Source organism: Dama dama, chromosome 1 (assembly GCF_033118175.1).
Source record: "Dama dama isolate Ldn47 chromosome 1, ASM3311817v1, whole genome shotgun sequence".
Classification (NCBI taxonomy): domain Eukaryota; kingdom Metazoa; phylum Chordata; class Mammalia; order Artiodactyla; family Cervidae; genus Dama; species Dama dama.
The window spans coordinates 45,103,017-45,126,812 of NC_083681.1; the positions used below are offsets into that span (position 1 = coordinate 45,103,017).

At 38.5% G+C, this 23,796-nt stretch overlaps 2 protein-coding genes across 2 annotated transcripts; both read right to left on the reverse strand.

The window, feature by feature from the left end:
• Window positions 1-372: 372 nt before the first annotated feature.
• Window positions 373-1,311, reverse strand: LOC133050238 (olfactory receptor 5P4). Its single transcript, XM_061134427.1, has one exon. It carries the CDS (start codon window positions 1,309-1,311, stop codon window positions 373-375), a length of 939 nt encoding a protein of 312 aa, XP_060990410.1.
• A 15,035-nt stretch (window positions 1,312-16,346) lies between these two features.
• On the reverse strand, window positions 16,347-17,285 carry LOC133050342 (olfactory receptor 5P4-like). The gene has a single exon (XM_061134526.1). It carries the CDS (start codon window positions 17,283-17,285, stop codon window positions 16,347-16,349), a length of 939 nt encoding a protein of 312 aa, XP_060990509.1.
• Window positions 17,286-23,796: the final 6,511 nt, after the last annotated feature.

Below are 23,796 nucleotides of genomic sequence, written 5' to 3' on the forward strand. Positions count from 1 at the left end.
TGAATGTTATTTTACAAGATGGTATACAATTAAATTTGATCATTGAGGCATCTCTCCATTTAAATAGGATTCTGTAAATGGCAAGTGGGATTTTAAATAGAAATTATTTTTCAAAGGTGTTCTCAACTTGAAGAATCCATATTTAGTTTTAACCAAACAGACACCCATTTTAGTGATACACTTAACTTTATACATGGAAATATTGGTCTTTTATATTTACAGAAGCTTATCATTATAAAAGCAATAAAGTTAGTGATGTATGTATGTCTATGTATGTTAGCCACTCAGTCGTGAGAAATATCAATCAAAATATCCAGCAAAAAATCCCCCAAATGAATAGTTTGTTATCTATAGACTTATATCTGATTTAATTCAGAAAAACCAGTGTATTCTAGCCACTAGTTTTCTCATAGCCTCTTTCACCTCTTTGTTCCTCAGACTGTAGATGAGTGGGTTCAACATGGGGACCACCACCGTGTAGATTACAGATGCCACTTTGACCTGATCAGCTGAGTAGCTCGACTTGGGCATCACATAAACAAATAAAACTGTCCCATAAAACAAAGTGACTGCAGTGAGGTGGGAGGTGCAGGTCGAAAAGGCCTTCTTCCTCCCCTCAGTGGAGCGCATCTTCAGGATTGAGTGGAGGATGTAGCTGTAGGACACAATTATGGTAAACAGTGTGCTTATGAGGACTGATGCTGATGAAATGGCTGGGGATATCTCAGCAATATAAACATGGCCACAAGAAAGCTTCAAGAGTGGGAAGAGGTCACAGAAAAAATGATTGATTTTATTTGGTCCACAGAAGGAGAGATTCATCAAACAGCCAGTAAATGATGAAGCATTCATGCAACCACCCAAGTAGGAGGCCCCCAACAGGAGGAAGCAGACCACTGGGGACATCTGGGTGGAGTAGAGTAGGGGAGAACAAATGGCCACATAGCGATCATAGGCCATGGTGGCCAGCAAGAAGCACTCTGTAGTCCCAAAGGCAACATCAGAGGCAAGTTGGACTATACAACCAGTGATTGGGATGGCAGTTCTCTCTTTTAAGAAACTCATCAGCATGATTGGTGTAACTGATGTGGAATACCCAATGTCCACAAAGGCCAAATGGCTAAGGAAAAGGTACATAGGCATGTGAAGCTGTGGGCTACTTCGGATTAAGATGATTATGCTGATGTTTCCCACTATGGTAACTACATAAACTCCTAGAAAAATCACAAAGAAGATGGCACATAGTGTCACATTATCCGTTAATCCCAAAATAATGAACTCTGTCACTGTTGTACGGTTTGCAGCCTCCATCTATTCATTTAACAGTGCCTATTGAAATCAGAACCAGAGGAGATTAAATTGACTGGAATGACCCCACATTTTATATGCATACCTAAGCATAACCTAAATATAATCTTATACATATTTCAAATGGTAAATTTGCCTTATTTACAGAATACTTTGTGCACATAAGCTTTCTTTTCAGTTTCCATGAAAATATTAAAATTGAAGCCTCAGTTACCTTAGGAGTCAGCTATGTTATTCCTATGTGTATACCAAGGAATAAGTCTTAACTGTGTGCAAGAGAGATATGCAAAGGAATGTTTATAGCAATATTGATTGCAATAACATGAACTGTAAATAACATGAATGTTCGTAGAAAGAGTAGCTCTTGATATTCCAGCCCCATCCCAAATATGCCTATAGTCAGTAATCTCTGTCTTAGTAAATGCTATCTCCATTTATCCAACTGATCAGGCCACAAAATGTGATGTTAACTTTGACATCTCTTTCTTCCTTGATCTTTTTCCTGGAATAAAAAAAAATATTTGATAGCAAGAGCTAAAAGGTGTCCATGTTCAAGATGAAAAATGGAAGTAGAACTTTTACTGTTGTGAGCAAAACCTCCTGGATGTTTTGCAAAATCTTCCAGGACTTAACTTCTATACCATACCTTTTTATACTTACGGGATTGTATGAAGCAATACAAAGAGTCTAGATATTTTTATGGGCAAGGATTAAATGCGAGAAAACTGGAAGATTTGGGAACTTGGGTTAGTTATGTTTTGGTTTCTTCAGTTCTATTAAGCAACTACAAAGAAGCAGGGGCATAAAATGAGGATGAGAGGAACGGGTAGTTAGGGAGGCAGAGACAAAGTGAAGAAAGCTAGGAAACTGGACTGAAAGATTAGCACTTCATTATATTGCTCCCTTACTTCAAAACAGATCACACAACTCAAGGGCAGGTGAGAATGTACTAAATACCTTCAGTCATTTCCGTGACTCCTCTAATTTAATGATCAACATATTCTTATTAATAATTTGTTTTTTAAAGAACCTCTATCTTAAGTATTAAGAAAACATATAAGCTATGATAAACCTAGACAGTGTATTAAAAAGCAGAGACATAAATTTGCTGACAAAGGTCCATATAGTCAAAGCTATGGTTTTTCCAGTAGTCATCTATGAATGTGAGAGTTGGACCATAAAGAAGGCTGAGAGCCAAAGAATGGATGCTTTCAAACTGTGGCTCTGGAGAAGACTGAGAGTCCCTTGGACTGAAAGAAGATCAAACCAGTCAATCTTAAAGGAAATCAACCCTGAATATTCATTGGAAGGACTGATGCTGAAGCTCCAGCTTCAATATTTTGCCCACCTGATGTAAAGAGCTGGCTCATTGGAAAAGACCATGATGCTGGGAAAGATTGAAGGCAGGAGGAGAAGGGCGTAACAGAGGATGAGATGGTTGGATGGCAGCACCAACTTAATGGACTTGAGTTTGAGCAAATTCTGGGAGATAGTGAAGGACAGGGAAACCTGGTGCGCTGTGGTCTATAGGATCACAAAGAGTCAGACTACTTAACAATTGAACAAAAACAAGAAAACATATATACATACAATCAGCAACCACACACATTTTACTCAGTGTTACGTGTGGATCATGACAATGGCATGCTACAGTAAGAGTAGTACCAAGATTATGTACAAGTGAAGTGTTGATTGCTCAGGTGCATCTGACTCTACCACTCTATTAACTGTAGCCTGCCAGGCTCCTCTATCCATGGAATTTTCTAGACAAGAATACTGGAGTGGGTAGCCATTCCCTTCTCCAGGGGATCTTCCCAATCCAGGAGTCAAATCTGGGTCTCCCACATTGCAGGCAGATTCTTGACTGTCTGAACTGCCAGGGAAGGATTATGAAAATGAATGATCAAATTCTGGCCATTTAACTAGACAAACACCCAAACCTGAAATGAATTGTATATGTTTAAAGAAAACAGATGTATGAAAGACACAAAAGTTTTGAAAGTTAAATATGAGTGCCAGTGTAGAAGGCACAGTGACATGCAGAACACCATGGACTCTGGAGCCATGCAGGCCTAGGATTCGTTTCTAGCTCTGCCTCTATCTATTAAATCATAGGCACATTATAAGAAATGTTTGCTCTTCTGTTTCCTTACCTGTGAAAATGAGAAAATAATACATACCTCATGAGATTCCTGGGTTAAACCACATGATATTAGTGATTACACATAGCACTGTTTATACAACAAATGAATGCTCAGTTACTAATAATTGGCCTGAAATAAATAACTTGTAATTTCTGATACATAGAAAAGAACCAAATATTTCTGTGTTCTTAAAAAAGAACAAGTATGCACTACTGATATATCCCCTGCAACACTAGTGTTCAAGGATTTGTTGCTGTATAGCAAGGCATATTTAAGTGAGGTTGGTGTCATTTGGGATAAGGCCCAAATCATCTATGTCACCTGTAATTACTAATTAATTATTTGTTTTGGAAATCTACTTTGAGAATCCATTGGGATAGAGAAATTATAGGTATACATCTACTGGGACAGAGAAATAATGTGTAAACATAATTATGTAAAAATGTATGAATAAAATATTTTCTCAGTAACTTCAGGTTCTATTTATTTTTTGGTTAAATGGAAAAAATGAAAATTTTGATTTCATTAAATTTGAAAAACATAACATTTTACTATCCTTGAAGTTGATTATTAGATCAACATGACTAACAATGTTGTGACAATTTGTGGTTCTGAAATGCAGCTATATTCAGTGGTCCAGGTTTTCATATCACCTGTATTTAGAGATAATTTGGGTTTGTTAGTACAATTTAGTTTACAAACATACATCTAATGGAATTGGAGTATTGTTATCAACATAAAAATTGACACACATTTTAATTTTTTTTCCCAACTATTTTTATTAGTTGGAGGCTAATTACTTTACAATATTGTAGTGGTTTTTGCCATACATTGACATGAATCTGCCATGGATTTACATGTGTTCCCCATTCTGAACCCCCCTCCCACCTTCCTCCCCATCCCATCCCTCTGGGTCATCCCAGTGCACCAGCCCCGAGCATTTGTCTCATGCATCCAACCTGGACTGGCGATCTATTTCGCACTTGATAATATACATGTTTCGATGCTGTTCTCTCAGATCATCCCACCCTCGCCTTCTCCCATAGAGTCCAAAAGTCTGTTCTATACATCTGTGTCTCTTTTTCTATCTTGCATATAGGGTTATCGTTTCCATCTTTCTAAATTCCATATATATGCATTAGTATACTGTATTGGTGTTTTTCTTTCTGGCTTACTTCACTGTATAATGGGCTCCAGTTTCATCTACCTCATTAGAACTGATTCAAACGAATTCTTTTTAATGACTGAGTAATATTCCATGGTGTATATGTACCACAGCTTTCTTATCCATTCGTTTGCTGATGGGCATCTAAGTTGCTTCCATGTCCTGGCTATTATAAACAGTGCTGCGATGAACATTGGGGTACACGTGTCTCTTTCAGATCTGGTTTCCTCAGTGTGTATGCCCAGGAGTGGGATTGCTGGGTCATATGGCAGTTCGATTTCCAGTTTTTTAAGGAATCTCCACATTATTCTCCATAGTGGCTGTACTAGTTTGCATTCCCACCAAGAGTGTAAGAGGGTTCCCTTTTCTCCACACCCTCTCCAGCATTTATTGCTTGTAGACTTTTGGGTAGCAGCCATTCTGACTGGCAGTGACACACATTTTTAAAAATTGTATGAGTTTTCCATATGTATCATAGGTTTATACTAGGGGACTTGAGATGCACACCAGGCTTATTGGCAGTCGATGTTGCTGCTGCTGCTGCTAAGTCACTTCAGTCATGTTCGACTCTTTGCGACCCCACAGACAGCAGCCTACCAGGCTCCTCTGTCCCTGGGATTCTCCAGGCATGAATACTGGAGTGGGTTGTGATTTCCTTCTCCAGTGCATTCATGCATACTGAGTCGCTTCAGTTGTGTCCGACTCTGTGCAACCCTATAGCAGTAGACATTGCTCACATGCAAAGTCTTCTCTCTCCCCATTGACCTACCAATACGTGTGCTTTCTAATAGAACAATGAAGTTCACACTAACATTTTTCTCATCACTCTGACACATTTTCTTATCACAGCTGCCACATTGACTCGCAGGTTGTCCGGGATACATGGCCACAGTTGATTCTAGTTGTGTTCTTAGATCACAGCCATATAGCTGAACATTCTCTAGCTTGAAGATCAGGTTCCTTTGACTTTGGGCTTAAAGGAACCTATAGATCAATAACCTTGAGAACAAAGGTAATCCTGATAATCCACATAAGGAGGTTGTAACAGCTCAAACACCTCTACTCCAACAAGTTGGGAAATGGACATGCTGCAAGGTTCCATCTGTCTTAGAAAGACATACCTCCATTAGGCATTAAGAAAGCCCAACTGTGGCTGAAAAGAGATACAAAAACCTTCTGGATGACATCTGGAAGAATTAAATTCCCTTCACTCCTGCTCTCCTCCTAATATTTTGTTCACATCACTTGATTAATATCCATTATAGTTGAAAACCTTACTCTGTCCCTAAAGTGACAATGCAATGTCTATGGCTAATTATTTTTGTATCCCTCTTTAATGATGCAGTGTTGGGGATATTGTTGTTCTTGTTCAGTCACTCAGTCATGTCCTGCTCTTTGCAACCCCATGGACTGCAGCACACCAGGCTTCCATGTCCTTCACCATCTCCTGGAATTTGCTCAAACTCATGTCCATTGAGTTGGTGATGCCATCCAACCATCTCATCCTCTGTCATCCCCTTCTCCTTCTGCCTTCAATCTTTCCCAGCATCAGAGTATTTTCCAATGAGTCAGCTGTTCACACCAGGTGGCCAGAGTATTGGAGCTTCAGCTTCAGCTTAAGCCCTTTCAGTGAATATTCAGGGTTGATTTGCTTTAGGACTGACTGGTTTGATCTCCTTGCTGACCAATTGAATCTCAAGAATCTTCTCCAGCACCAGAGTTCAAAGGCACCAATTCCTTAGCATTCAGCCATTTTATTGTCTAGCTCTCACATCTGTATATGACTACTGGAAAAACCATAAATTTGATGATATGGACCTTTATTGGCAAAATAATGTGTCTTTTTTTTTTAATGCTGTCTAGGTTGGTCATAGCTTTTCTTCCAAGGAGCATCTTTTAATTTCATGGCTGCAGTCATCATCTGCAGTGATTCTGGAGCCCAAGAAAATAAAATCTGTCACTGTTTCCATTGTTTCGCCATCTATTTGCCATGAAGTGATGGAACTGGATGCCATGATCTTAGTTTTTTGAATGTTGAGTTTTAAGCCAGTTTTTTCACTCTCCTCTTTCACCCTCATCAAGAGACTTTTTAATTCCACTTTCCTTTCTGCCATAATGGTGGTGTCATCTGCATATCTGAGGTTATTGATATTTCTCCTGGCAATCTTGATTCCAGCTAGTGATTCATCTAGCCTGGCATTTCACATGATGTACTCTGCATATAAGTTAAATAAGCAGGGTGACAATATACAGTCTTGACATACTCCTTTCCCAATTTTGAATCAGTCTGTTGTTCCGTGTCCAGGTCTAACTGTTGCCTCTCAACCTGCATAGATTTCTCAGGAGACAGATATGGTAGTCTGGTAGTCCAATCTCTTGAAGAATTTTCCACAGTTTGCTGTGATCTACTGGGTGTTCACTGGAAGGACTGATGCTGAAGCTGAAACTCCAATACTTTGGCCACCTCATGCAAAGAGTTGACTCATTGGAAAAGACCCTGATGCTGGGAGGGATTGGGGGCAGGAGGAGAAGGGGATGACAGAGGATGAGATGGCTGAATGGCATCACTGACTCGATGGACAGGAGTTTGAGTAAACTCCAGGAGTTGGTGATGGACAGTGAGGCCTGACGTGCTACAATTCCTGGGGTTGCAAAGAGTCGGACACGACTGAGCAAATGAACTGAACACAGTCAAAGGTTTTCGCATAGTCAATGAAACAGAAGTAGATGCTTTTCTGGAATTCTCTAGCTTTTTCGATGACCCAGTGGATGTTGGCAATTTGATCTCTGGTTTCTCTGCCTTTTCTAAAGCCAGTTTGAACATCTGGAAGTTCTCAGTTCACATACTGTTGAAGTTTGGCTTGGAGAATTTTGAGCATTACTTTGCTAGGAAGTGAAATGAGTGCAATTGTTCAGTAGTTTGAACATTCTTTGGCATTGAACTTCTTTGGGATTGGAATGAAAACTGACCTTTTCCAGCCCTATGGCCATTGTTGAGTTTTCCAAATTTGCTGGCATATTGAGTGCAGCACTTTCACAACATCATCTTTTAGGATTTGAAATAGCTCAACCAGTGTTTCATCACCTCCACTAGCTTTGTTCGTAGTGAAGCTTCCTAAGGCCCACTTCACTTTGCATTCCAGGATGTCTGGCTCTAGGTGAGTGATCTCACCATCATGGTTATCTGGGTCATGAAGATATTTTTTGTATAGTCCTTCTGTGTATTCTTGTCACCTCTTCTTAATATCTTCTGCTTCTGTTAGGTCCATACCATTTCTGTCCTTTATTGTGCCCATCTTTGCATGAAATATTCCCTTGATATCCCTAATTTTCTTGAAGAGATCTCTATTCTCATCCATTCTGTTGTTTTCCTCTATTTCTTTGCATTGATCACTGAGGAAAGCTTTCTTGTCTCTCCTTGCTATTTTCTGAAATCTGCATTCAGATGGCTATATCATTCCTTTTTCCCTTTGCTTTCTCTTCTTTTTTCAGCTATTGTTAAGGCCTCCTCAGACAACCATTTTGCCTTTTTGCATTTCTTTTTCTTGGGAATGGTTTTGATCACCACTTCCTATACAATGTTATGAACCTCTGTTCATAGGCCTTTAGGCACTCTGGCTATCAGATCTAATCCCTTGAATCTATTTGTCACTTTCACTGTATAATCATAAGGGATTTGATTTAGGTCATACCTGAATGGTCTAGTGGTTTTCCCTACATTCTTCAATTTAAGACTGAACTTGGCAATAAGGAGTTCATGATCTGAGCTACAGTCAGCTCCTGGTCTTTTCTCTGACAGTATAGAGCTTCTCCATCTTTGCTGCAAAGAATATATTCAATCTGATTTCAGTATTGACCATCTGGTGATGTCCATGTGTAGAGTCTTCTCTTGTGTTGTTGGAAGAGGGTGTTTGCTATGACCAGTGTGTTCTCTTGGCAAACTTTGCTAGGCTTTGTCCTGCTTCATTTCTCCAAGGCCAAACTTGCCTGTTACTCCAGATATCTCTTCACTTCCTACTTTTGCATTCTAGTCCCCTATGATGAAAAGGACATCTTTTTGGATGTTAGTCTAGAAGGTCTTGTGGGTCTTCATATAACCATTCAACTTCAGCTTCTTCAGCATTGGTAATTGGGCCATAGACTTGGATCACTGTGATATGGAATAGTTTGCCTTGGAAACAAACAGAGATCATTCTGTTGTTTTTGGGATTGTACCCAAGTACTGCATTTCAGACTCTTGTTGACTGTGAGGGCTACTCCATTCCTGTCCAGTTTAGTTCACTGATTGCTACAATGTCAATGTTCACTCTGACCGTCTCCTGTTTGACCACTTCCAATTTACCTTGATTCATGGACCTAATAATCCAGGCTCCTATGCATTGTTGTTCTTTACAGCATCAGACTTTATTTTTACCACCAGACCCATTCCCAACTGGGCATATTTCTGCTTTGTCTCAGCCTCTTCTTTCCTTCTGCAGCTATTTTTCTCCTCTTTTCCTGTAGCATATTGGACACATACTGACCTGGAAACATCATCTTTCAGTGTCATATCTTTTTGCCCTTTCATACTGTTCAGCAGCATGCTTAAGTGGTTTGCCATTCCCTTCTCCAGTGGAGCACATTTTGTCAGAACTCTCCATCATGACCTGTCCATTTTGGGTGGCTCTACATGGCATGGCTCATAGTTTCATTGAGTTAGGCAAGGTTGTGGTCCATGTGATCAGTTTGGTTAGTTTTCTGTGATTGTGGTTTTCATTGTTTCTTCCCTCTGATGGATTAGAATAAGAGGTTTGTGCAAGCTTCCTGATGGGAGGAACTGGCTGTGGGGAAAACTGGGTCTTGTTCTGGTGGGGAAGGCCATGCTCACTAAGTCTTTAATCCAATTTTCTGCTGATGGGTGGGGCTGTGTTCCCTGCCTGTAGATTGGCCTGAGGCCAAACTTTGGTAGGGGAATTGGTGGTAATGGTGACCTACTCCAAAAGGACTTATGCTAGCAGGCCGGGCCTCTCAAGACTGGTGTAGTCAGTGCCCCTGACCCTGTGGCAGGCCACTGTTGACTCATGCCTCCATCACAGACTCCCAAGCACACACAGGCAAGTCTGATTGAGTCTCTTGTGGGGTCACTGCTCCTTTCTCCTGGGTCCTGGTGCACACAAGGTTTTGTTTGTGTCCTCCAAGAGTCTGCGTTTCTCCAGTCCAGTAGAAGTTCTGTAATCAATCTTGCTGACCATCAAAGTCAAATTCCCTGGCTATACTCAGTCCCTTTACCAGATTCCCAGATTGGGAAGACTCTTGTGTGGCCTAGAACTTTAGCAGCAGTGTGAGAACTTCTTCGGTATGATTGTTCTTCAGTTTGTGAGTCACCCACCCAGCGGCTCTATAGTAGAACTAATGGCCACCTCCTTTAAAAGGACTTATGCTACACACTACATCTCCCAGGACTGCTATTGCTGGAGCCTCTGTCTCTGCAGCAGGCTGCTGCTCAGCCATGCCTCTGCAGGAGACCCTCAAACACTCAAAAGCAGGTCTGGTTCAGTCTCCTTGGGGGTCACTGCTCCTTTCCCTTGACCCTGATGTGCACATGGTTTTGTTTGTACCCTCCAAGCATCTCTGGTGGCTATGAGGTTTGATTTTAAACCCCCCTCCTACCATCTTGCTGCAGCTTCTTCTTTGCCCTTGGTCGTGGGGTATCTTTTTTTTGAGGGTTTCAACATTCTCCTGTCAATAGTTGTTCAGCAGCTTGTTGCAATTTTGGAGTTCTCCCAGGAGAAGGTGAGTGTGTATCCTTCTACTCCATCATCTTGGATTTGATTTGGGAATATAGGTGGCAGTATATAGATATTTATTAATTTAGTGTTCAACAATTTTTTAAAAAGTCTTTCTGTGTGTCATACACGGTGCTATGACCTAAAGATAAATACTCCCACATCTCTATCTTTAGCCAACTACAAACCATTTTATAATTGTATCCATCACTCAACCCCTTTCAGTGAAAGACTAACTTCTAGTCACCTTAAATCTAAGGTTTAAATGAATTTATTTCACTACTGAAACCTCCCCTGATACCTTAGACTGAGTCATATTCCCCTGGCAAGGAATTTCATAGAATTCTGAAATATGTTTTGCACTTGCACACTTTTAATTGTATAGGTACTGGAGTGAATAATTGCATAATGTCTTTTTTACCTACTGTCCTACAACTTCCATGAGGAAGGGGTCCTATCTACCTTGGTCAACACTTTATTTTTAGAATATTGCACAGTACATGGTTTATAGCAGTACTAAAGGAATGAATGAATGAGTGAGTGAATAAATAATCTATTTTTTAGGTTTATTTTATAGTGATAAGAACAGTTAGCATGAGACTTATTCTCTTAATAGGTTTTAAAGTATACAGTATAATATTGTACAGGTACAATATTTTATAGCGGATCTCTACAACTTACTCATGTTGCTTAACTGAAATTTAATGTCTATTGGTTTATGTCTCCTCATTTCACTTGAACCTCAGCCCCTGAGAACCATCATTCCATCTTGTTGCAGCTCCTGTGAACTTGACTCCTTTAGAAACCTTATAAATTAGAATCATGCAGTCCTGTCCTATGACTGGCTTATTTCACTTAGCATAATGTTCTCCAGGTTCATCTATGTTATCACATACTACAGAATGTCTTTCTTTTTAGCACAATAATATTCCATTATTATTCCATGTCTATTATGATTCCATGTCTACCAGAATTTCTTTATCTATTTCTCTGTTGATGGATATTCACATTGCTTCCATATTTTTGGCTGCTGTTAGTAGTGCCCAGTGAACATGAGAGTGCTAATATCTCTTTGAGATACTGATTTCAGTTTTGTTTTAGGTAAAAGTCTAGAGGTGGGATTAGTAGATTATATGGTAGTTCTATTTTTAATTATTTGAGGGAACTTCCCACTGTTTACCATACCAACTGCATCATTTTTCATTTCCCACAAAATTGCACAAGAGTTTCCTCCTTCTCCATATCCTTGCCGATACTTGTTGTCTTGGTTTTGTTTTACTTTGTAATAGCTATCCTGATATTTGTGAGGTGATATCTCATTCTGGTTTTGATTCGTATTTATTTGATGATTAGCGACGTTCAGCACCTTTTAATATACCTGGTAGCTACCTCTATGTATTCTTTGGAGAAGTCTACTCAAGTCTTTAGCCCATTTTTTAAATTGAGTTATTAGTTTTTATGCTGTAGAGTTGTATTAATTCCTTACATATTTTGGAAATCAACTCCTTACCAGATGTATAGTTTGCAGATACTTTCTCCTATTCTATAGTTGTCTTTTCACTCCGTTATTTCCATGCTGTGCAGAAGCTTTTTGGTTTGATGCAATCTCACGGGTCCATTTTTATTTTTATTGCCTGTGCTTTCCGTTTGGTATTAAAGAAATCACTGCCAAAGCCAATGACATGAATCTTTTTTCCCCTGTGTTTTCTTCTAGGGGTTTTATTCTTACAGTTTTAGGTCTTACATTTAAGTCTTTAATCCATTTTGAGTTGATTCTTTTGTATAGACCAATACAATTGTCAATTGTCTTACACTGGATGTGTGCACTGTAGTATATATATTACATTTTCTTTATCCATTTATGTTGATGGACACTTAGGTTATTTCTATGTCTTGGATATGGTGAATAAGGCTGCAGTAAACATGGGAACACATGTATCTCCTTTGAGATAATGTTTTCATTTCCTTCAGATATATATCCAGAAGTGGTATTGTTGAATCATATGATAATTCTGTTTTAACTTTCTATTTATTCTTGATTCAATCTTAATAGTTGTTTGCTTCTAGGATTTATACATGTTTCTAGGTTATCCAGTTTGTTCACACACATTTATATAATCCCTTATGATATTTTTTTATTTCTGAGGCATCCATTTAATGTTTCTTCTTTCACTTATGATTTTATTTATTGAGCCCTCTCTTTTCCTTAGTCTAGCTATAGATTTGTCTATTTGGCTTATTTTTTAAAATTCAATCTTAACTTTATAGATTTTTGAAATTATTTTTCTATTCTCTATTAGATTTGTTTCTGCTGTAATCTTTACTATTTCCTTCCTTCTGCTAATGCTGGGTTTTTTCTTCTTTTTCTAGCCCCTTGAGATATAAAATTCAGTTATTTTAAAATTTTTTCCTTTTAAATATAGACATTTATCACTATAAACTTCCCTTTTGGTACTACATTAGCTGCATATCATACGTTTTATTAGTTGCATTTCCCTCTTCATTTATCTCAAGATTTTTATACATTTTCCTTTGATATTCTCTGACTCAGTGCTTGTTCAAGAGAGTGTTATTTAGCTTCCAAGTATTTGTGAGTTTTTTCCTTTTCTTGATGTCATTGATTTCAAGTTTCATTCCATTGTGGTTGGAAAAGATACTTATATATAGCTAGTACAATTTCAGTTTTCTTAATTTTGTTAAGAACTATTTTGTGATCTCATAAGTGGTCAGTCCTGAAGTGTGTGCTTGAGAAGAATGTGTTTCCTTCTGCCATTGGGTGAAAAGTCCTGTGTATGTCTGTTAGGCTCACTTGGTCTGTTTTGTTGGTTGGTTTAGTTGCTAAGTCATGTTTGACTCTTTGGACCCCTTGGACTGTAGCCCGCCAGGCTCCTCTGTCCATGGGATTTCCCAGCCAAGAATACTGGAGTGGGTTGTCATTTCCTTCTCCAGGGGATCTTCCTTACCCAGGAATGAACCCAGGTCTCCTGAATTGCAAGAGATCTCCTGAATTGTAGGTGGATTCTTTACTGACTGAGCCACCAAGGAAGCCCCTCTTTGGTCTATAATGTTCAAATCTGTTATTTCTTTACTAATTTTCTGTCCAGGTGTTCTATCCATTATCCATTGAAACTGGAATATTTAAAAATACTATGATTGTATTGTCAATTTATCCTTTCAGGTTTATCAATATTTGTTTCATTTAGGTGTTTTGATATTGAGTGCATAAAAAGTGAAAAGAGTTAGTTGCTTAGTCATGTCTGGCTCTTTGTGACCTCGTGGACTGTAGCCTGCCAGTCTCCTCTGTCCTTGGAATTCTCCACACAAGCATACTGCAGTGGGTAGCCATTCCTTTCTCCGGGGGATCTTCCTGACCCAGGGATCAAACCTGGGTCTCCCGCATTGCAGGCAGACTCTTTTACCACCTGAGCCACCAGGGAAGCCCCTGTTGAGTGCAAACATATTTACAATTGTTATATTTTCCTGTTGAATTGATCTTTTTATCACTGTGTAATGACCTTCTTTGTTTCTAGAGACAAAAGTCTTTTTAAAATCTTCTTTGATGTTAGCAGAGCCACTAAAGTAAGTTTCTTGATTTTTTACATGGTATATTGCAAAAAAGATGGAAAACTTATCAAAGTGTCTTTCTCAAGGCTTCTCAAGAATTTAAATAAAAAACTTTAAATTATACAAACCCAAAGAAAGAAAGAAGAAAGTAGTAAAAATTGAATATAAATTATGAAATAGAAAATTAATGTACAGTGCAAAAAAGCACAAATCAAAATTTTATCCTTTGAAAATGCTGATAAAATTGATAAAACACTAGCAAAATTTATTAACAATATATATAGAAAATACAATATTGAAATGAAAATAGAACATTACGTATCTTATGGAATATAAAAATAAAATATAATTTTGAAATATAAAGAAATTGGAAAATTATTTTGAAGAATATGTTATCAAAAATGACAAAGAAATAAATTGAGGAACTAGATATTTCTTTATTCATTAATGAAAATGAGTCTTATAGTAAAAATTTTTCTATAAAAATGGAAAGCCCAAATGGCTTCACCATTGAAGTCTTACAAATATTATAGGTATAAATATCACTGATCCTATAAAAAGTTCTTCTGAGAAAAGACAACAAAGAAACCCTTTCCAAATCATTTTTGTATTTTGATATCTCCACTTATAAATTTCACTTCAAGAATGGAAAATGATATGCCAATTTCTCTCATGAAAAGAGATGCAGACATCCTAAACCAAATATTAGGATATCAAATCCAATGATAATAAGATGAATAAAAGTCCAACCAAAGTTGTGCTTATTTCAGCAATTCTAGATTGCTCTAATACTCATAAGTCAAAGTGGTACTTTCATATCTGAATTAGAACATACAAGGATATGAAAAACATTTGATTGTATGGTAACAAGAAAAACCTTGAAGAAATGAAGATCATATTTATGTATTTGATGAACTAGGAGCAGAGGATTCAAGAAAGCCTTGATGAAATGACATCCATATAGGTGAGCAAATTTCACACCTAAGGACAAGTGCATAGTCTCATCTGCCTTACAGAGACACTTTGAAGGGAAGAAAAGGCATTAGCCAATTCTTGATGACAGTATAAATTGTCTGGACAAATAGAAATTTAGAAGAAACCCAAATGTAAAAATGGTAACAGAAGCAGTGGCAATAAACACCTTCTTGAGACATATTACAAAGAGGGATGGCAGGTATATTCTATGTCTGCATCAGCCGAGGGTCTTAATCTATAATTTAATGCTCTGAAAATGCCAACTAGCTTGCTAAAAGAAAGCTCCAGTAACTTCATGGCTGATTCATGTCAATGTATGACAAAACCCACTGCAATGTTGTGAAGTAATTAGCCTCCAACTAATAAAAATAAATGAAAAAAATTTAAAAAAAAGAAAGCTCCGCTATGCCTTAACCCTCATTCCTGCCCACTAGTCCCCAGTAGTTCTTCCTAATATTCAAAGGCTTGTCTGCAAAGGTTCAAGCCAAACTTTGCAAAACAAGCTTTGCGAACCAACCTTTGAGAAGTAGGAAAAACTTAAGGGAACTCTCAAAGGCTAAGCCTTCAGGATTTCTTTATTATCTGATTGAGTCTTCTGGTGATGAAAGTGTAGAACAAATTCTTTTGGTCTGGCTTAGATTAGATGGGAATGAAGCTTTTCAAGACTTTCAGCATCACTATTCCCAAAGAAAATGATAACCCTGTATAAAAGAAACCAAGTCTTCCATAGAAAGTAACCTGCACTGTCAACACCACCATCAGTTGCATTCCTAGTTGAGTACATGATGTCTTTTGAGATGTTAATTTATAAGATGACTTTTTTTTTTTTTTTTCATTTTTTTTTTCTGGTCTTGTTTCTCTTTTTAAACTGTATAATTTAACAGAAGAAAAAGGAACATCCTCTAATCAGACTCTATAAATAATGAACAGAGAAGAGAAGAAGTAAAAACATATTCTCTAGATATCCTCATCCTGAAATATACACATTTCATTTGAATCTAGCTGATTTTCATGAAAATGCTGTACTCTGTGACTCTAGAAAATTATAAGTTAAAGTTGGCATTAATCAGTGTTTGGGCATTTTATGTTTAAGATAGGTTTTCACATAAAATGATAAGACTAATGGACAACATAAATACTTATCACATATGTTTTTTAATATTTATTTATTTATTTGGCTGGGTCTTAATTGCAGCACATGGGATCTTTGATCTTAATTGCAGCATGCAGTATCATTAGTTGGCAGCATGCAGGATCTTTGGTTGCAGCATGTGACCTCTAAGATGCAGCATGTGGGGTCATTCCCTAACCAGGTCCTCCTGCATTGGGAGTGTAGAGTCTTAGCCACTGAATCACCATGGAAGTCCCCATCAAAAGTTCTTGAAATTATTTTTTTGCCATTTCTGGATTCATGTTGCATTTGTTTCAAAATGACTGATGCATTCTAGTCATCAGTTTTCTCATGGCCTCTTTCACCTCTTTGTTCCTCAGACTGTAGATCAGAGGGTTCAACATGGGGATCACCACTGTGTAGAAGACAGATACCACTTTAATATGGTCAGGTGAGTAGCTTGACTTTGGTATGACATAAACAAATGTGACTGTCCCATAAAACAAAGTGACTGCTGTGAGGTGGGAAGTGCAAGTAGAGAAGGCCTTGGACCTTCCCTCTGTAGAGTGCATCTTCAGGATTGAGTGGAGGATGTATAGATATGAAACAATTATGGTAAACAGTGTGATTACAATGATTGACCCAGCTGAGATGGCAGGAGATATTTCAGCAACATAAACATGGGAACAAGAGAGCTTCACTAGTGGTGGTAGGTCACAGAAGAAATGGTTGATTTTATTTGGTCCACAGAAAGTCAGGCTCAGTAAACATCCAATAAATGACGAAGCATTCACACATCCTCCCAGGTAGGAAGCAATCAGTAAGATGATGCAGACCCTGGGAGACATGTGTGTAGAGTATAGAAGTGGGGAACAGATGGCCACGTAGCGATCATAGGCCATGGCAGCCAACAGGAAGCACTCCGCTGTTCCAAAGATAACATCAGATCCAAGCTGAGCTATACAGCCAGCAACTGGGATGGTAGTTCTTACTTCTAGGAAGCTCACAATCATAATAGGTGTGACTGATGAGGAGTAACCAATGTCCACAAAGGCCAGATGGCTGAGGAACAGATACATTGGGGTGTGAAGTTGAGGGCTTCTCTGAATTAATGTGATTATGCTGAGATTGCCCAATATGGTAGCAACATAGATTCCTAGAAAAACCACAAAGAAGACGGAGCAAAGTGTAGGATGCTCTGTTAACCCCAAAAGAATGAATTCTGTTACCATTGTGTGGTTTCCAATCTCCATCTTACTTGGAATGATGCCTTTTGAAATGAAAACCAGTGGATATTAAATTAAATGGAATGATCTCATAATTTATGTAATTACTTTGCCAGCCAACCTATCAAAAAAATCAGAACATTGATCTCAATTTAGTCTAATGCTTATACTTTACAAAATATTCCCAAATGTATTTACATTATGCATGATTTGAGAATATTGACGTGCATTATCTTAAGTCCAAAGATACTCACAAAAGATCAATGGCTCAGATCGGAAGACAGTGAGCACTCACATTTGGATCATTTGATCAAAGCAATGATGTTTGGAAATTTGATGAGAACCAGAGGTGAAACACAATCACTTTGCTAGTATTTAACAATATCCATATTTTTATTACAATTATAATATAACTAATGTAATGTAATATTGTTTAAACAATATCTGTTTCTTGGTCACATTGGCCACTCTCAGCCCACTCACAGGTGAGACTATGAACAGTACATGCCAATACATGATGAAAGGAAATGCCCTGTTTCTCTTCTGAATCAAGAAGAAACTCTATACAGTCAGCAAAAACAAGACTGGGAGCTGACTGTGGCTCAGATCATGAACTCCTTATTGTCAAATTCAGACTTAAACTGAAGATAGTAGGGAAAACCACTAGACCATTCAGGTATGACCTAAATCAAATCCCTTATGATTATATAGTGGAAGGGAGAAATAGATTTAAGGGACTAGATCTAATAGACAAAGTGCCTGATGAACTATGGACAGAGGTTCATAACATTGTACAGGAGACAGGGGTCAAGACCATCGCCATGGAAAAGAAACGCAAAAAAGAAAAATGGCTGTCTGAGGAGGCCTTACAAATAGCTATGAAAAGAAAAGAAGCGAAACGCAAATAAGAAAAGGAAAGATATTCCCATTTGAATGCAGAATTCCAAAGGATAGCAAGGAGAGATAAGAAAGCCTTCCTCAGCGATCAATGCAAAGAAATACAGGAAAACAACAGAATGGGAAATATTCTCAAGAAAATTAGAAATACCAAGGGAACATTTCATGCAAAGATGAGCTCGATAAAGGACACAAATGGTATGGACCTAACAGAAGCAGAAGATATTAAGAAGAGGTGGCAAGAATACACAGAAGAACTGTACAAAAAAGATCTTCACTACCCAGATAATCACAGTGGTGTGATCACTCAGCTAAAGCTAGACATCCTGGAATGTGAAGTCAAGTGGGCCTTAGAAAACATCACTACAAAGCTAGTGGAGATGATGGAATGCCAGTTGAGCTATTTCAAATCCTGAAAGATGATGCTATGAAAGTGCTGCACTCAATATGCCAGCACATTTGGAAAACTCAGCAGTGGCCACAGGACTGGAAAAGGCCAGTTTTCATTCCAATCCCTAAGAAAGGGAATGCCAAAGAATGCTCAAACTACCGCATAATTGCACTCATCTCACATGCTAGTAAAGTAATACTCAAAATATTCCAAGCCAGGCTTCAGCAATACGTGAACTGTGAACCTCCAGATGTTCAAGCTGGTTTTAGAAAACACAGAGGAACCAGAGATCAAATTGCCAACATCCACTGAATCATAGAAAAAGCAAGAGAGTTCTAGAAAAACATCTATTTCAGCTTTATTGACTGTGCTGAAGCCTTTGACTCTGTGGATCACAATAACTGGAAAATTCTGAAAGAGATGGGCATACCAGACCACCTGACCTGCCTCTTGAGAAACCTGTATGCAGGTCAGGAAGCAACAGTTAGAACTGGACATGGAACAACAGACTGGTTCCAAATAGGAAAAGAAGTATGTCAAGGCTGTATCTTGTCACCCTGCTTATTTAACTTGTATGCAGAGTACATCATGAGAAACGCTGGGCTGAAAGAAGCACAAGCTGGAATCCATTGCTGGGAGAAATATCAATAACCTCAGATATGCAGATGACACCACCCTTATGGCAAAAAGTGAAGAGGAACTAAAAAGCCTCTTGATGAAAGTGAAAGAGGAGAGTGAAAAAGTTGGCTTAAAGCTCAACACTCAGAAAACTAACATCATGGTATCTGGTCCCATCACTTTATAGGAAATAGATGGGGAAACAGTGTCTGACTGGATTTTTGGGGGCTCAAAAATCACTGCAGATGGTGACTGCAGCCATGAAATTAAGACGCTTACTCCTTGGAAGGAAAGTTATGACCAACCTAGACAGCATATTAAAAAGCAGAGACATTACTTTGCCAACAAAGGTCCGTCTGGTCAAGGCTATGGTTTTTCCAGTGGTCATGTATGGATGTGAGAGTTGGACTGTGAAGAAAGCTGAGTTCCAAAGAATTGATGCTTTTGAACTGTGGTGTTGGAGAAGACTCTTGAGAGTCCCTTGGACTGCAAGGAGATCCCACCAGTCCATCCTAAAGGAGATAAGTCCTGGTTGTTCATTTGAAGAACTGATGCTGAAGCTGAAACTCCAATACTTTGGCCACCTCATGAGAAGAGTTGACTCATTGGAAAAGACCCTGATGCTGGGAGGGACTGGGGGCAGGATGAGAGGAGATGACGGAGGATGAGATGGCTGGATGGCATCACCGACTGTCTGGACATGAGTTTGAGTCAGCTCCAGGAGTTGATGATGGACAGGGAGGCCTGGCGTGCTGTGATTCATGGGGTCACAAAGAGTCGGACACAACTGAGCGACTGAACTGAACTGAACTGAAGTGCTATGCAGAGAATTAAAATATGGTGATTTGATAATGAATTTGTGGCTGATTTTAAATTGGTCAAGGGACTTCCCAGGTTGTTCAGTGGTTGAGAATCCACCTTCCAATTCGGGGGACTCCAGTTCCATCTCTGGTTGGTGAAATAAGATCCTATATGTTGCAGGGCAACTAAGCTCAAACACCACAACTACTGAGCCCGCACACCTCAACTAAAGAGCCCTGTGCCACAGCAAAGAGCCCATACACTGCAACAAAAGATCACACACAACTAAGACCTGATTTGGTCAAAAGTAAATAAATAATAAAAATAAAATAAATTGATCAGGAGAAACCTCTGTGTAGAGGGAACATTTAAAGTAAAGCATAAATGACACAAATGAAGATGAAGTTTGAACATTCTAAGTGCAATGGGAACAATAAAAAGTTTTAAACAGGAAGTCATACTCTAATTTACTTAATAATAAGATAATTCCAGCAACTCTAGGGGGGCTAAACTGTAGAGGAGTAAGAGAATTAGCAGAAAACCTTGCTAGAATGTTTTATCAATAGTAGTACAAGTGCAGTATAATGCTGGCTTGGGTGCCAGTAACAAGGAATGAGAACAGTGGGCAGATTAGGGAAATATTTGATGTGTTAAAGAGTAATTTGTTGTTGGGTCAAGGGAAATGTGAAGACAATGCCAATATAAGAATTTTTTAAAAAGAGAAGAAGCTCAATTAAGCTGCAGCTACCTGTAGTTTTGAGGTTGTTCCAGCATCCCAGTAAGAAACAAGCCAGACTACTTGAAAAAGCAAATACAAAACAATGAAAAAAATCAGCAAGTACTATTAAATATCAAATAGTACTTCAGAAGCACTGCTATCAAATACCAAAACCTGCTACTTGGGGGACAAGAAATGTCATCAATTTTGAAGGGAACAGAGTTGACCATGTGTAGACTCCTGAATTGCCAACTGGAACATTTGCTACTCTAAAAAAAAAAACCTCAACATTGAAATCTTTCACGAAATACATAGATAAATAACTATCAGTACTTTATTTTTACCTAATTCTTAGTCAGCTATGAAAACCTCATACTCTATGAAATGATTAAAATCAATGCATTTGATCAAATATTTATATAAATTAACTTCATAATAATAATGTAAGAATGCTATATCTCTCTGAGAATGCAATGGCACCCCACTCCAGTACACTTGCCTGGAAAATCCCATGGATGGAGGAGCCTGGTAGGCTGCAGTCCGTGGGGTTGCTGAGAGTCAGACATGACTGAGCGACTTCACTTTCACTTTTCACTTTCATGCATTGGAGTAGGAAATGGCAACCCACTCCAGTGTTCTTGCCTGGAGAATCCCAGGGATGGGGGACCTGGTGGGCTGCCGTCTATGGGGTCGCACAGAGTCGGACACGACTGAAGCGACTTAGCAGCAGCAGCTATATCTCTGGGCTTCCCTTATGGCTCAATGGGTAAAGAATCCACCTGTAATGTAGGAGACACAGGAGACTCAGGTTTGATCCCTGGGTCTGGAAGATCCCCTAGAGTAAGCAAAAGCAACCCACCCCAGTATTATTGCCTGGACAGAGGAGCCTGGCAGGTTACAGTCTGACAGGTCACAAAGAGTCATACATGAATGAGTGACTAAGGACACAGGCTAAACCTCTGGTTTCATTAATTAGTCTCAGGATTGTGTCAGGGGCTCAAAAGACACAAATCTAGAATAAATCTTATATTTGTGTAAGAAAATATATACATGAAAGACTCATGAATTCAAAATATGATATGAATGCTGATATGATATAGAAAGCATGACATACAGGGCTGCAATGAAAAGAGAAGATTTCACAGCCAAAAGATCTAGGGATAAAATCCAGGTCTGCCACTTACTAACTAGGTGATCTTGTAAAAGTTACAAAATCTTTCTAAGATGCAATTTCCTTATTTTAAAAATTGAGATAATAATACTACTTACTTCACATGGTACCGTGTTAAACGGTACATGTTAACACACCTAGCAATGGATGACAATGAATGAATAATCCATAAATGAGAATCACATCAAGTAAGCAAATATAAGCTTCCACTACAAGTGCAAAAGGACATTTATAAATCAACAACAATGAATGAATGTTACCTGCTTGTCTAGTATTATGATGGAGACAGACTCCAGGGATCACTTGTGTATAGCAGGGCTTATTTCTGCAGGATTTAGGACCATTAGAGTACAAGAAAGACCATAAATGCCTCAGCATCAGACATACACAGGTTTGTTGACATTCTATTGAAAATCCAATGGGAGAAAATCTAATGAGATTGAGAAAATTAGATGTGTTTTCATGTTCCTACGTGATTATGCTTGCTAAGATATTTATTAAGGTCTTAAGGGCTTCATTTATCCTCTTCATTATTTACATACATATTATAACTACAAAGATCTAATTAGGTTTGAAACTTGATTTGGACAAATATAATTAACATAGGCTATGCTGTGATCATCTGTGACATTTCTGAGAAGCAATCATGACAAGGTACCTAGAACTATTTTCTTGAACTCTGTCCTGTGGTTCCTGTTTAGGTACACCTGGAAAACTGCAGGAAGAGTCAGATGCTTTTCTCTGTGTCAAAATGACCCACAATTTAATTCAGACTTGGCATTTCCCACTTATCATAGTGTTTCCTCAAATCCTGAATTCTTGAGATAGATATCAAATTATCAAAGATATTTATTCCCCATAGTAAAAAGGAAGCAGACTCATAAAGAACAAACTAGTGATTACCAGTGGAGAGGGAAGCAGAAAGGGGCAATACAAGGGTCGAGGAGTAAAGGTAAAAACTATTAGGTATAAAATAAGCTACAAGGATATATTGTACAACACAGGGAATATAGCCAATATTTTATAATAACTGTAAATGGAATATAACCTTTAAAAATGTGAATTACTATATTATACCCCTGTATATGATATTGTGCAGAAACTATACTTCAATTAAAAAAAAAATACTTCTTTCTTTCCCTGCCCATATTTATGTCCATCCCAGTCTTCCTTTTCTAGATAAGCCAAGAATCTCTTCCTTGTTTCTGACTTCCATGTGGCCTATTGTTAGTTATTATTTGTACTGCTTTGAAATTACTTTTCTTTACTAAAGAAAAATTTTAGACAATTCCATGTGAGTGTGTATCAATTGCCTTCATTCTTTGTAATGATTCACAATATTCCAGAGTATCTAATGAGTATTTTTTTTTTAACAATGCACCTGTTAGTGCTTCACTGAAAATGAAAGTGAAAATCTTAGTCGCTCAGTCGTGTCTGACCCCATGGACTATGGCCCATCAGGCTCCTCTGTCCATGGGACACTCTAGGCAAGAGTAATGGAGTGGGTTGCAGTTCCTTTCTCCAGGGCATCTTCCCAACCCAAGGATTGAAACCAAGACTCCAACACTGCAGGCAGATTCTTTACCATCTGAGCCACCACTACCAGTAGTTCGCTTGGATGTACTCAATTCAGCTCAGCTCAGTCACGTCAGACTCTTTGCAATCCCATGGACTGAAGCACACCAGGTTTCCCGGTCTATCTGAAACTCCTAGAGCTTATTCAAATTCACGTCCATTGAGTCAGTGATGCCATCCAACCATCTCATCCTCTGTCATCCCCTTCTCCCACCTTCAATATTTCCCAGCATCAGGGTCTTTTCCATTGAGTCAGTTCTTTGCATCAGGTGGCCAAAGTATTGGAGTTTCAGCTTCAGCATCAGTCCTTGCAATGAATATTCAGGATTTTAGGATTGACTGGTTGGATCTCCTTGCAGTCCAAGGG